Source organism: Schistocerca nitens, chromosome 2 (genome assembly GCF_023898315.1).
Source record: "Schistocerca nitens isolate TAMUIC-IGC-003100 chromosome 2, iqSchNite1.1, whole genome shotgun sequence".
NCBI lineage: Eukaryota > Metazoa > Arthropoda > Insecta > Orthoptera > Acrididae > Schistocerca > Schistocerca nitens.
Window position 1 is genome coordinate 609,121,952 of NC_064615.1, and position 15,984 is coordinate 609,137,935.

The following is a 15,984-nucleotide window of genomic DNA, read 5'->3' on the forward strand; positions in this document are numbered from 1 at the left end:
AAGAAATCCACTACATTGATAAAATATGCTGCTTTCATAGTTATATTACATATCTAATCTATTTCCAACTGCTAGCAGACCACACACATAGTCACTTAAATGCTTGCCCAAGAAGAACAGTCATCTACATATAATGGAAGTATACAACAGTTCACTCTGAATATTCCTACCTGTCAAATAGTCAATTTACAATTCCTCCCTCCCCCCCCCCCCTCCCCACCCCCCTCCCATGAACCATGGACCTTGCCATTGGTGGGTAGGCTTACATGCCTCAGTGATACACATAGCTGTACTGTAGGTGCAACCACAATGGAAGGGTATCTGTTGAGCAGTCAGGCAAACATATGGTTCCTGAAGGGAGGCTGCATCCTTTTCAGTAGTTGCAGGGGCGACAGTCTGGATGATTGACTGAGCTGGCCTTGTGACATTAACCAGAATGGCCTTCCTGTATTGATACGGTGAACAACTGAAAGCAAGGGGAAGCTACAGCTCTAATTTTCCGAAAGGGCATGCAGCTCAGCTCTACTGTATGGTTAAATGATAATGGTATCACCTTGGGTAAAATATTATGGAGGTAAAATTGTCCCCCATTCAGATCTCCATACGGGGACTGCTCAGGAGGATGTCATCATCAGGAGAAACAAAACTGGCATTCTATGGGTAGGAGCATGGAATTTTAGACCTCTTAATCGTGCAGGTAGGTTAGAAAATATAATTGGAAAATGGATGAGCTAAAGTTAAATATAGTGGGAATCAGTGAGTTCAATACCAAGCAAAACAGGACTTCTGGTCAGTTGAATACAGGGCTATAAGTACAAAATCAAATAGGAGTAAAGCAGGACTAGGTTTAATAATGAATAAGAAAATAGGGATTCAGGTAAGCTACTATGAACAGCATTTTTGTAGCCAAGATAGACACAAAGCCCACACCCACCACAGTAGTACAAGTTTATATGCCAACTTGCTCTTCAGATGATGCTGAACAGATTGAAGAAATGTATGACTTGATTAAAAAAAAAAAAAAACACTTGCTGGTCACCTTCCAAGAATTCCTTACCTCCAACTTAGCCTCGCTGTCCTTCCCCCCAAGTCCATTCCTCAGAACACCAACTTTTCAATAGAGGAAATAACAGCCATACACAACCTAAAATAAATCCTGACCTAATCATCCTACCTGTGGACAAAGGTCCCACCACTGTTGTTATGAATCACAGTGACTACCTGGCAGAAGGCCTCCATCAATTATCTGACTCCACCACCTGTAAATTCTGCCACAGAGATCCCATCCCAGAAGTCCAACACAACTTTAGTCCTTGCTCAAAGCCGTAGGCCCTTCCCAGAACATCTCCCCTAAATCCATTTCCTTCCTAACCCATATGACACCCCACACACACATCTTTTACATGCTCTGGAAAATCCACAAACCCAACAATCCTGGATGCCCCATTGTCCCTGGTTATTGTGTCCCCACTGAAAGAATTTCAGCCCTCATTGACCAACACCTCCAACCAATTGCCCATAATCTAGCCTCCTACATCAAAGACACCAACCACTTTCTCCACCATCCCCACCTCTATACCTCCTGGATCCCCACTCATCACTGTTGACTTCACCTCCCTACACACCAACATCCCTCATGCACATGGTCTTAGCACTATTAAACACTACCCTTCCCAATGCCTTTCAGACTCCAGATCCACTACCTCATTCCTCATACAACTTACTAACTTTATCCTAACCTACAACTACTTCTCCTTTGAAGGGGAGGTATATAAACCAGTCTGCGGCACAGCCATGGGCACCCACATGGCACCCTCCAATGCCAACCTTTTTTTATTTTGTCTAGAGGAGACCTTCCTAGCCTCCCAAAACACCAAACCCCTTGTCTGACACAGGTTCATTGATGATTTCTTCATGGTGTGGACTCAGGGTAAAGAAACCCTATCTTTGTTCCTTCACAACCTCAACACCTTCTCTCCCATTCACTTCATGTGGCGCTCCTCAACCCAGCCTGCCACATTCCTAGATGTTAACCTCCTCCTCTCTGATGGCTCCATCCGCACCTCTGTCCACATTAAACTGACCAACCACCAACAGTACCCCCATTTTGACAGCTGTCATCCCTTTCACACCTAAATATTCCTCCCATACTGACTAGCCACAAGGGGACAGCATATCTGCAGTGACAAAAATTCCCTTGGCTGAGGGCTTCACCAAGGCCTTCACAGACAGGCACTATCCCACAGACCCATCCCACAAAAAGATCTCCAGTATCATTTCCCCTCACATCCCCATTTCTCCCACCAAACCAAGAACCAGCTACAAAGGAGTGTCTCATTCATCACCCAGCACCATCCTGGACTGGAACAACTGGACACCATCCTTCACCAGGGCTTTGATTATCTATCTTCATGCCCTGAAATGAGGGACATCCTACCTGAGATACTTCTCACCACTCCTAAAGTGGTGTTCGTCACTCACCCAACCTCCACAACATCCTAGTTCATCCCTATGCCACTCCTAATCCCAACCCCTTGCCACAAGGATCATATCCCTGTGGAAGACCCAGGTGCAAAACCTGTCCAAGCCACCCATCCAGCACTTCCTATTCCAGCTCTGTCACAGGTCGAAAAATTAGAAAGACAAGGAGTAAGAGGTGTAGCACATAGCTGGTTGTGTTCATACCTAAAAAACCGCAGGCAGAAAGTATCACTTCAGTATGAATTCAACAAAATGAATAAAACAAGAAACAAATCCTTTCTTTCTAGAGAATTACCAATAAAATATGGTGTACCACAGGGCTCAATTTAGGTCCACTACTCTTCTTGATTTATGTGAACAACTTAGTTGAATCTATGAGTGCCACAAAAACTATCCTGTTTGTCGATGACACTCACTGGATCCAGTCCAGAAACTTTGCACTCCACAGCAGAAAGTTCTATGAAAAGACTTTCTGAGTGGTTCACAGAAAACAAACTCATTACAAATACTGAAAAAACGGTGTGTGTCGATTTTCACTTAATTCCTCCAACTAATCAAATGTCTATTCAAGCCCAATTAAAAAATGATCCCCTAGAAAATGTAAATGTCACAAAATTCTTGGGTCTTTGGGTTCAGCAAGACTTAAAATGAGACACACATATAAATAACTTGTGTAGAAAACTATCATCTGTATGCTATGACCTAAGAATTTTAAAGGCTACAACAAGCAAAACAACAGTACTGCAAGCGTACTATGCACAGTTCCACTCACTAATCCAATATGGGATCATTTTCTGAGGATACTCAACTCACAGTGTAAAGGTTTTTAGAATGCAAAAAAAAGGTTTAAGAATAATTTGTGGCCTTAAAAAGATGGAGTCCTGTAAATCCCATTTTACTGAGCTTGGTGTTCTAAATGTTCCAAGTTTATTCATTTATGAAACTATCTTGTTCACTAGGGACTACCTCCTGAAAACAGGCAAACTGATACAGAACAAAAATGTACACAACTATAGTACCAGAAGGGAATCAAATATACATCAAAAATATCACAGAAAAACCACCTATCAGAGGAGCATAATTAACATTTGTGTAATACTACACAATAAGATACCAGAGGAAATAAAAAATACTACTCATCCAATAATTAAAGCTAAACTAAAGGTATTTCTAATAAAGCACTGTTTCTATTCTGTCAGAGTATTTCTGAATAAGTAACTAAATTAATTTTAATAGGTACCTAATTTTAATTTGCCTACTATTTTGCTAATACTATGTATTATTGTAACTCATCTTTGACCTGTCCAATATCAATTGTGCAATTTGTGCTATACAGGGTGAAAAGTATTTAAACCGACAAACTCTGGGAGGTTGTAGGGGACATCAAAACAAATATTTTCCCTAATGTCATTTTGTCCTATGAGGATTATTTAAACCGGTGGAGGCTGTATTACACTCTTCAGTTGTTAGAGGCCGTATTACGATCTTTAGTTGTTTGAGGGCTTATTACGCTCTTCAGTTGTAGGCAACTGCTGTCCACCAGTGTAGTAGTGCATTGTCTCTGTTTACTAATGGAGCGATACACCTGGAGTGAGTACACTGATGCGGTTGGTGCGTACTACGTAGCGCACCACAATGGGCGAGCCGCACAGCGGATTGATCAACATTAAGTGCGGTTCTTCGTTAATGTGTGAGTCAGTGTTGTTGGGGACTGTTTAATTGCGCCATATCTGCTACCTAGGCCATTAAATGGCAGGCACTATTACAATTTTCTTGTCAGAGCATTGCCAGAATTGCTGGAAGACATCCCGCTCCCTACAAGACAATGCATGTGGTTCCAACATGATGGGACGCTAGCACATTTCAGTCGTCGTGTGTGTCAATTCCTGGACCGACGGTTCCCAAACACATGGACTGGCAGAGATGGTCCTGTACCATGACCTGCTCAATCCCCAGATATGTCCCCTCTGGACCTTTGTGTGGGGAGAGATGCGCAACCTTGTTTACACAACTCCTGTTGCATCAGAAGAGGATCTGGTAGCCTGGATAGTAGCACAGCAGGAACAATTCAAGAGACTCCTGGGGTTTTTGCCCGTGTCAGACAGAACATGATCCGATGGTGTAAACTTTGTTTACATGTCAATGGAGGCATTTTTGAAAATCTACTGTAATTAAAATTGGGTGGTGTTAATGTGTTGTCTCTTGGTTGTAAAAAAATGAAAAAGTGTTTGTTGGTTTAATTAATTTGCCATCAGGGAAATCTTCCTCTACCGTTTTAAATACTCCTCATAGGAAAAAATGACATTAGGGGAAAATAATTGTTTTGAAGTCCCCTACAACCTCCCAGAGTTTGTCGGTTTAAATACTTTTCACCCTGTATGATAAAACTGGACCAATAAAAAATCAAATCAAATCAAATCAAAACCCCATCAGGGGTTGGGCCACCTGTAAAAACAGCCATGTCATTTACCAGCTCTGCTGCTTTTTCTATTGGTATGACTACCAACTACTAGCTGTCCGCCAGGATGAATGGCCATTGCCAAACTGTGGCTAAGAGCAAAGTAGACCACACTGTGGCACAACATGCAGCTGAACATAATACATTTGATTTCAATGGCTGCTTCACTACCTGAGCCATCTAGATCCTTCTCTCCACCACCAGCTTCTCTGAACTGCACAGATGGGAGTTATCCTTATAACACATTCTCTGCTCCCATAATTATCCCAGCCTCAGGCTATGGTAACTACTGACCCCACTCCATCCACCAACAGTTTCCACTCCCCTCTGTCCTATCATCTCCTCCCCATTCTCATCTCCCACCCCGTTGATTTTCCCACCCTCTGCCAATGCATCTGCCTGTCTTCCCCTGCTCCTCTCCTTTCTTCCCCACCTCCATGTCCCACAACCTCCTGACACTGTGCCCATTGGCATTCTAGTCCCTGTAAATTTCACCAGACAGCATTTGTCTCTGTCCCCACCTGTACACTACTATCCCTTCCCCTTCCCAACCCCTCCAGATTGCTGCCTGCATCCCACATGACAGCTGGATTCCGGCCCGACATTCTGGAGTTGGCGGTCATGTGTGCATGAGGTGTGATTGCTTGTGTGTATGAATGGTGTTTGTCTCTCTTTAACTGATAAAGGCTGTGGCTGAAAGCTTTATGTAAGTGTCCTTTAATTACAACTGTCTGCAACTTAACATGCCTTCTTTGCTGCAAGTAGCAATCTGTCTTTTCCTACATTACTAAAAGAAATTATCAGATAATTAAGGGAGAAAAAAATTTAAATATGATTAGGGACTGAAATTTGATTGTAGGAAAAGGAAAAGAAGGAAAAATAGTAGGTGAACATGGACTGAGGGAAAGGAATGAAAGAGGAAGCTGCCTGATTGAGTTTTCCACAGAGCATTATGTAATCATTGGTAACACTTGGTTTAAGAAACAGGAAAGAAGGTTTAATATGTGGCAGAGGCCTGGAGACACTGAAAGGTATCAGACTGATTATGTAATAGAAATACAGAGATTTTAGAACCATATTTTAAATTTTAGGACATTTCCAGGGGCAGATGTTGACTCTGACCACAATGTATTGGTTATGAACTGTAGATTAAAGCTGAAGAAGTTGTCAAAAGGTAGGAAGTTAAGGAAGTGGGGCATGGATAAATTGAAAGAACCAGAGGTTGTTGAGATTTTCAGAGGAGGAAGCATCAGGCAATGACTGACAACAACAGGGGAAAGGTATAGAGTAGAAGATGAATGGGTAGTTTTGAGAAATGACACAGTGAAGGCAGCAGAAGATCAAATAAGTAAAGAGACAAGGCCTAGTAGAAATCCTTGGATAAAGCATTCCGTCTTCAGGCCACAAGTGGCCCATCGGGACCATTCGACCACCGTGTTATCCTCAGTTGAGGATGTGGATAGGAGGGGCATGTGGTCGGCACACCACTCTCCCAGTCGTTATGATGGTAGAAATCCTTGGATAACACAGGAGATATTGGATTTAACTGATGAAAGGAGAAAATACAAAAATGCAGGGAATACAAATTTCTAAAATATAAAATTGGCAAGAAGTGCAAAATGGTTAAGCAGGAGTGGCTAGAGGTCAAATATGAGGATTTAGAAGCATACTTCACAAGGGGAAAGACAGATTCCACCTGTAGTAAAATTAAAGGCACCTTTGGAGAAAAGAGAAGCAGCTGTATGAGTCTCAAGAGCTCAAATGGAAAATCAGTCCTATGCAAAGAAGGGAAAGGTGGAAGGAGTATACAGAGGGTCTAACCAAGAAATATGTACTTCATGTCAACATTATAGAAATGGAAGAAGATGTAGATGAAGATGAGATGGTAGATACAATACTGCAAGAAGAATTTGACAGAGCACTGAAAGACCTACATTGAAAGAAGGCCCCAGGAGTAGAAGACATTCTGTCAGAACTACTGCTAGCCTTGAGACAGACAGCCACGACAAAACTCTTCCATCTAGTGTGCAAGACGTATGAGACAGGTGAAATACCCTCAGAGGAATATAATAATTCCAATTCCAAAGAAATCAGGTGCTGACAGGTATGAATATTACTGACCTAACAGTTTAATATGTCATTGTTGCAAAATACTTTCATGAATTCTTTACAGAAGACTGGAAAAACTGCTAGTTCCTTACCTCAGGGAAGATCAGTCTGGAGTCCACAGATATGTCAGAACACCCTATGACTTCTGACTTCTTTTCCAAGATAAGTTAAGGAAAGGCAAACCTGCATTACATCATTTGTAGATTAAAGAAAACTTTTGACAATGTTGACTGGAATACTTTCTTTGAAATTCTGGTAGTAGTAGGGATAAAACACAGGGATCAAAAGGCTATTTATAGCTTGAACAGAAATCAAACAATGGAAAATCCACGATGGAATGTAACAATATTATGGAAGGAAACTTGCCACTCACCATATAGCGGAGATGCTGAGTCACAGATAGGCACAACAAAAAGACTGTCACAAATAAGTTTTGGCCAGCAAGACCTTCATCAAAAACACACACACACACAAACAAATTCTACTTGACATGACTACAGTATCTGGCAACTGAAGCCACATTGCGAGCAGCAGCACCAGTGCATGATGGGAGTGGCAACTGGGTGGGGGTAAGGAGGAGGCTGGGGTAGGGAGGGGGAGAGATGTATGGTAGGGGTGGGGGACAGTGAAGTGCTGTTGGAGAGCACACAGGGATGAGGTGGAGAGATGGTAGGGCAGCTGTGTGCAGTCGGGAGGTTAGACAGAGGGCAGGGGTGAGGGGGAGTTAGCGGAAAAGGAGACAAGTAATAAGAGTTGGTGCAATGATGGAATGAGGGCTGTGTATTCTGGAATGGGAACAGGGAAGGGGCTGAATGGGTGGGGACAATGACTAACAAAGGTTGAGGCCAGGAGGGTTATGCGAATGTAGGATATATTGCAGGGAAAGTTCCCATCTGCACAATACAGTAAAGCTGGTTTTGGTGGGAAGGATCCATATGGCACAGGGTGTGAAGCAGACACTGAAATGAAGAATGTCATGTTGGGCAGAGAGCATTCTCTGCAACAGGGTGGTTGACTTGTTTCTTGGCCACAGTTTGTCAGTGGCCTTCAAGTTGACAGACAGCTTGTTGGTTGTCATGCCCACATAAGATGCAGCACAGTGGTTGCAGCTTAGCTTGTGGATCACATGACTGGGTTCACAGGTAGCCCTGCCTTTAATGGAATAGGTGATGTTTGTGCCCGGACTGGAGTAGGTGGTGGTAGGAGGATGTATGGGACAGGTCTTGCATCTAGGTCTGTTACAGGGGCATGAGCCATGAGGTAGAGGATTGGGAGCAGGGGTTGCGTAGGAATGGACAAGTATATTGTGATGGTTCGGTGAATGGCAGAATAACACTGTGGGAGGGGTGAGAAGGAAGTGGGCAGGACATTTCTCATTTCAGGGCATGACGAGAGGTAGTCAAAACCCTGGCAGAGAATGTACGAGTAATTCAGTTGCTCCAGTCGTGGATGGTACTGAGTTGCAAGGGGAATGCTCCTCTGTGGCCAGACAGTGATACTTTGGGAGGTGGTGGGAGACTGGAAAGATAAGGCACGGGAGATTTGTTTTTGTACAATGTTGGGAGGATAATTATGGTCTATGACGGCTTCAGTGAGACCCTCAGTATACTTAAAGAGGGACCGCTCATCACTGCAGAAGCAACAACCACAGGTGGCTAGGCTGTAAGGAAGGGACTTCTTGGTATGGAACAGATGGCAGCTGCCGAAGTGGAGGTATTGCTGATGGTTAGTAGGTACTGATGAAGCCAGCTTTTAGATTGGGGTCAACATCTAGGAAGGTGGCTTTTTGGGTTCCATAGGACCAGGTGAAGCAATTGGGGAAGAAGCTGTTGAGGTTCTGGAGGAATGGGGATAATGTATCCTCATCCTTGATCCAGATCGCAAAGATGTCATCAGTGAATGAACCAGGTGAGGGGATTAGGATTCTGAGTGTTTAGGAAGGATTCCTCTAGATGGACCATGAATAGGTTGGAATAGGATAGTGCCATGTGGGTACCCGTCACTGTGCCCTTGATTTATTTGTAGGTAATGCTTTTGAAGGAGAAGTAATTGCGGATGCGGATATAGTTGGTCGTGTTGACTAGGAAGGAGGTTTTTGGATTAGAATCCATCAGTCATTGGGAAAGGTAGTGTTCAGCTGTGGTAAGGGCAAGGTTATTACAATGTTAGTTTAAAGGGAGGTGGCATCAATAGTGATGAGCAGGGCACAGTGTGGTAAAGGGACAGGAACTGTGGAGAATTGGTGCAGGAAATGGTTGGTATCTTTTATATAGGAGGTTAGGTTCTGGGTAATAGGTTGAAGGTGTTGGTCTACAAGAGCAGAGATTCTCTCAGTGGGGGCATAGTAACGAGCCACAATGGGGAGTCCTGGATGGTTGGGTTTCTGGACTCTAGGAAGCATGTAAAAGGTAGGAGTGTGAGGAGTGATAGGGGTGAGCAGAGAAATAGATTCTGGGGAGAGGTCCTGGGATGGGCTTAAGGATTTGAGTGATTGGAGATCCTGCTGGATTTCTGGAATGGGGTCATTGGGGTGAGGTTTGTAGGGGGATGTATCTGACAGCTGGCGGAGTCCTTCTGGCAGCTAATGTTTGTGGTTCAAAACAACTGTGGTGGAGCTTTTGTCTACAGGTGGGGTTATACAGTCAGGATCACTTTTTACATGGTGGACTGCAGTTCTTTCTGCAGATGTAAGGTTAGTCTGCATGTTGAGGGATTTGTGGAATAATGGTGAGGTAAGGTTTGAGGCTAAGAAATTCTGGAAAGTTAACAAGGGGTGATTTGGGGGCAGGGGGCGGGGGGGGGGGGGGTTGGATCACTGTTGGAAGGAGGAGTGAACTGAGTCAGGCAGGGTTCAACATTTGTCTTTGTTTGAGCCTGACTGGTAGCGCTTGTGGTGAAAAAGTGTTTACACCTTAGGGACCAGGAGAAGGAGATATCTTTAACAATTCCTGCATAATTGAATTTGGGAATGGGACAAAAAGTGAGGCCTTTGGAAAGGACTGATATTTCTGTGGGGCTAAGGCTTCTGGAAGAAAGGTTCATTACTGTGTTTTGGGTCTGTTTAGGTTCTGGATTCAGTATGGTGGTTGGAGTTTTGGAGGTGTAATAAATATAGCAGATTTGCGAGACAGGGTTTGTCAGCTATGAGGGTACATGGGGGAGGTTGAAGGTTTGGAATTTGTTGTAGAGGTGGTGGATGGTGGTACCCCAAGGTGGGAGTAGAAAGAAAACAGGGTGGAGAGAGACTATGGTCATTTGTGTGCAAGTTGCGTTTGAGTGTGTGTGTGTGTGTGTGTGTGTGTGTGTGTGTGTGTGTTTGTTTGTATGTGTGTGTGTGTGTGTCTGTCTATGTTGCCTGTTTTCGACAAAGGTTTTGTTGGCCAAAAGCTCACTTGCCAACAATCTTTTTGTTGTGTCTATCTGCAACTCAGCAGCTCCAATATATGGTGAGTAGCAACTGTACTTTTCATAATATTGTTACATTTCATCCTCGATTTTCTACATGAATCATGTGCAAACATATTCCAGGACCTCATAAACAGGATAGGAGTATGAGCCATGAGGAAATTCTTTAGTTTAGACTTGAAAGTGCATTGATTACTGTCAAAATTTTTGTAATTCTTTTGGCAGCTTACTGAAAATGGACACCACAGGATACTGGTTGCCTTGCTGCACGTGGGTCAAAAGGAACAACCCAAATGCAGATTGGATTTATGCCTAGTATTAACTGAGCAAAAGCTGCTAATTTGTTAATAGCAAATGACATTAAAGAAAATATGTATTTTGAGACCAATATCACCATGTCCAGACTCCTGAACAGGCATCAAGAAGAGGTTCACAATCTTACACTACACAGTGCTTGAGCTGCCCAGTTCAGAACCAAAAAAGTTACCCCAGAATATAATGCCATATGTCATATGCAAATGAAAATAAGTGAAGTAAACTAATTTTTGTGTTGGACTGTCACTTATTGCAGATGCTGTTCTAATGGTAAATATAGCAGCATTCAATTTTTGAACAAGATTTCATGACAGCTTACGTACCCATCCTTCATAATCAGCATTTCAGTTTTAGTTGAATTATGTGTTAAAAAAATATAAAAACTGTGTCTTAGTGTGATTTAACATCAGTTTATTTTCTACAAGCCATGAACTTATATCTCGAACAGTGCTATTTGACTCCTTAGGCACCTACACTTAACCATCCCCCCCCCCCCCCCCCATCAGACTCTATGTCATAGCCATTCTCATTACTGTTGACAATGGTCTTTTACTGCTTGTTCATAAAGTATGAGACAAACCTTCTGTACTTCTGTACTAGTATTTTGTGATCAACACAATCAAACATAGCATTTTCATTTGTTAAACCATTTCTAAAATCAATCTGTATGTTTGACAGAAAATTATGAGCTAAAATGATCAATTACTCTTACATATACAGCATTTTGAATAACTTTATCAAAATTGATAGCAACTAATACCATTATGGAGAAATGTACTGAGGAGTGACTGAAAGAATTCTGGGCTTCTTAAACCAGCCTGTGAAAGATGTGTGGCTGCCTACTTTATACAATTTTCTTACTTATTTTTTGTAGTCTGCATTGCACAGAAGATAATTCCTTAAGACAGCAGGAAATGAGAATATGCAAAACAAGCTAGCTCACGTGTCTTCAAAATAACACTATGCAAGACACTTCTAACAAGGTTGGGGTTGGGTTGGGTTGTTTGAGGAAGGAGACCAGACAGCGAGGTCATCGGTCTCATCGGATTAGGGAAGGATGTCGGCCGTGCCCTTTCAAAGGAACCATCCCGGCATTTGCCTGGAGCGATTTAGGAAAATCACGGAAAACCTAAATCAGGATGGCCGGACGCGGGATTGAACCGTCGTCCTCCCGAATGCGAGTCCAGTGTCTAACCACTGCGCCACCTCGCTCGGTACACTTCTAACAAGGAAAGTACCTAAGCATGAGGAGCCAATAACTGAAAAACAATAGTTTTTAATTTTGAAGATATAGCTTTTCTACCACACTTGAAGGTTGCTTATCTGAAAATGGGTATAATTAATGTTTGATGTATAAAGAATAAAAAACCATGCTGAGGAATAGTTCACTGTAACAGACAATTATGACCAGCAGATTCATAATAGATATAAATGAGGTATTATGTGGCTAAAACTAAAGATTTCCAGAATGAATTTTCACACTGCAGAGGAATGTGCACTGATATGAAACTTCCTGGCAGATTAAAACTGTGCATCAGACCAGGACTCAAATCCAGGATCTTTGCTTTTCATGGGAATGTGCTCTACCAACTGAGCTGCCCAAGCATGACACACAATCCATGCTCACAGCTTTACTTCTGCCAATACCCCATCTCCTGTCTTCCATGTTTCACAGAAGTCCTTTAGCATAAATTGTAGTACTAGCACCCCTGGAAGAAAGGAACAGTGGAGACATGCCTTAGCCACACCATGGAGGAGCATTCCCAGAACGTATTTTCACTCTGAAGCAGAGTGTACACTGATTTGAGACTACATGGAGTGAAACTTCCAGGACAGCTATTCCTGAAAGTTATGCTGATGAACTTCTTTCAAGTTTAAAACTAGGAGACGAGGTACTAGTGGAAATAAAGCTATGAGAATGGGTTATGAGTCTTCCTTGGGAAGTGTACTTGGTAGATCCCTTTCTCATGAAAAGCAAAGGTCATGGGTTTGAGTCCCAATCTGACATACAGTTTTGAACTGCCAGGAAGTTTCAGCTAAAGATATGCTTGAAAAAAAAAATATGTTAATACATGCATTACATACAGAATCATATTTTCCAAAATAGAAGATTGTCATACTTTCTTCTTTCATTCATTATGATTAAAACACAGAAGAATGGCACATTTGACAAGGGCAACATGTACATATGCTACACCATTTTCAGTGTTTGTGCACATCAAACCCACAGTGATCAAATTATCAAATAATGCAAGAGGAATATCAACTTAGTAAGCATGTCTTTGCCACGCATATTTTAACATAGCTCTGTATCTTGATGCACTTATTAGAGACATAATTGTTTTTATAAGCTTTTCTGGAATCCTCCTTTAGTTCACTGTTAGAGATTTCTTTACCTGTGCTTCAATTTCTGATGACATGTTACACTTGATATACATGTTCATAACAAATATGCTTCTAAATAAGTAAAATATGACTTATGTATATTTGCTAGCATTCTGAGTGTATCCCAATTAGTAAGGAACTGCATTGGCCCTTAAAGTTATGACATGACGTTCTGCATTCACAGCTCAATAAAGTACTCAAACCATAGTGTTGATCTGATCATACAGGTTGAAATGGTGTATCATACAGCCATGTCATGATAATTTGAAGGTCTTAATTTAATTGTTAGTGTTGCTGCCTTTGAAGCAAAAGGACCTAGTTTCAATTTCCAGTACTTCCTCAAATTTTCCCTGAAGTAGTCAGGTCTCATAAAGGGGCCACTCAGCCCTTGTGAGGTCAGATGAAGAGCTGCTTCAATAAAGAAGCAGCACCAGCATCATCAGGATTCATCTACTGACAATAACATCTGGAAGGTTTGCTGACATGCTGATCATGTGTCCCATGATCATAGATTGCTCCTCGTATTGCCGTATAGGCTGCAGTCAGTCAGTTGGAACAGGTCCAAGGCCTAATCTGTGAGCGGAATTTACTTTAAGTCTGTTTACTCTGACTATTTCTACTCTCATATTTCATACTACAGATAGAGAGAAAAGAAGAAGAAGTAACAAATGTTATACAAAGTGATGCAATGGCTGTTCTGGTTTCTGCAACAATAAATGATTCTTATCTTAATTAGAAAGTACTGTAACTGTAACAAAGCTGTACCTTGGTCTAGGCGAGAAATAGTTGTGTACTGGGCTGCAATATCCTCACGAGCAGCAGTAGAATCCTGTACAAAATATGGAACTGTAACTTGATCTGGTTGATAATATATTGGTGACCAGTCAGGAATTGTACCCATGCCAGGTTCAGAATTTCCAAACTTTTCACAAAATGCGCCATATTGTGGTGTACTATGACCACAACGATGAGGATCATGGAAAGCCACATACAAAAAGAATGGCCTGCAAGGAAAAATTTGACAAATTTTAATGTGGTATTAAAATTATTAACAAAAAGTCCTGCATGGAAACCAAACAATGAAAGGAGTACAGTTAACCATTCACTGCATAGATGAGATGTTGAGAGGGCAACAGGTGCAAAAACAAGGAAATCACTGCTGAGCTTTCAGACACTGTACTCCTTTAGAACTAACAAACAAGCACAAGCGTGTGCACGCACGCACACACACACACACACACACACACACACACACACACAAAACTACAATGCCCTGGACACCTAAACTGTGCTGCAAAGGAGCAAGAAACAGGTGGAAGGAAAGGATGAGGTACACAGAGGAGAGGCTGGGAGGGAGGGGCAGCAAGGGAATGGGACAGAAATGTGCCACCAGTGAGCCTATTATTGGCATAGGGATGGAAGGTTTCCACATGACTATAACGAAGTGGTGGAAGGGTGGAGGGAGGGAAGGGGAGGGGGAGGTAGGGAGTTACGACATAGGAAGAGAGAAACCACAGAAATTACACTGTGACTGTGGAATAAAGAAGTGGCAGGCATGAGCCAGGTGTGGAGGTGGATTTAAGACAGGAGCTTGCACATATTGAAGGCAGGAGGACTGAAAGACCAAATGATATATTACCCTATATGTGATACAGAGAAGTTATCTGGGGATGGCAGAGGGTGGGGAGATCCACATAGCAAATGTTGTGATGCAGACACTGGAGTTGAGCAAGTATGCTCAGAGCCATGTTACTCATGGCCACAATTTGACTGTGACCATTCATTTTGGTGGACATTTGGTTTATGGTCACACCCACATAAAAGGATGTGCATAAGTACCAGTAGAGTTGGTCTATCAGATGACTCTCCAATTGGGTAGGGTACACCTGTGTAGATGCTGGAACAGGATGTGCTAGGTGACTGGGTGAGTGCATGGGACAAATCTAACACCTGGGTCTTCCACAGAAATATGATCCAAACAGCAACAGTATTTTGTAGGATGGGTCAATGGTGGAATACATCTTTGGGAGTGGTGGAAAGGTTTTTGGAAATGATGGAAGGTAGTTGCAGGATGTGCTAAAGTTGCTTAAGTTGATCCAGTTCAGGATGACATTTGGTAATATGGGAAAAGGGGGGGGGGGAGGAGTTTTTCTTTGTATCTGCTTCATGAGAGTGTTTGGATAATTAGGGGCACATATGGATATCTACATCTAGATACATAGTCTCCAGTCTTTGCTGTGATTATATACAGGGCTTACATAAAGTCTGGGAACACTTTCAGTTATTTATTGCACAAGAACCAAACATTGTACATATATCATACATATGTCATTTTGAAGAGAAACTCTGAAAGTTTTTTTTCATGTATACCACCACAGGCATAGTTTGGTAATTCACCAATAGTCAGCACTAGTCGAAAAAATGGTGGGTTCAGGTGCAGAGCAAGCTTTCTGTGTGTTAGAGTTTGACAAAAATCCATTGTAACGAATTTGTTGTGCCAGTGGTAAATGGTCTTCCTTGTTGGTGACTTCTTCCTGTAATAGGTTCTAAACATCTGTTAAACAGCTGTAGCACACTTGTTTTTGTCAAATTCCAACACACAGAAAGCTCGCTCTGCACCTCAACTCGCCATGTTTGCAACTAGCACTGACTATTGTCAAATTATAAAACTACGCTGTGGTGGTATACATGAAAGAAAACTTTCAGGGTTTCTCTTCAAAATAACATATGTATGATAGCTGTACAATGTTTGGTTCTTGTGCAATAAATAATTGAACATGTTCCCGGACTTTATGTCCACCCTGTACTTTCCTTATGGCAAGTGCCTGCAA

The 15,984-nt window shown here is 42.2% G+C and overlaps 1 protein-coding gene across 1 annotated transcript in view; it reads right to left on the reverse strand.

Annotated features, from left to right (window-relative positions):
• The window catches only part of LOC126236690 (N-sulphoglucosamine sulphohydrolase), a 107,761-nt gene that overhangs the window by 58,039 nt on the left and 33,738 nt on the right, over positions 1 to 15,984 (reverse strand). Inside the window, exon 5 of the mRNA XM_049946182.1 lies at positions 13,919 to 14,157. Coding sequence (XP_049802139.1) covers positions 13,919 to 14,157 — 239 coding nt within the window. The remainder of the gene's footprint in view (positions 1 to 13,918; positions 14,158 to 15,984) is intronic.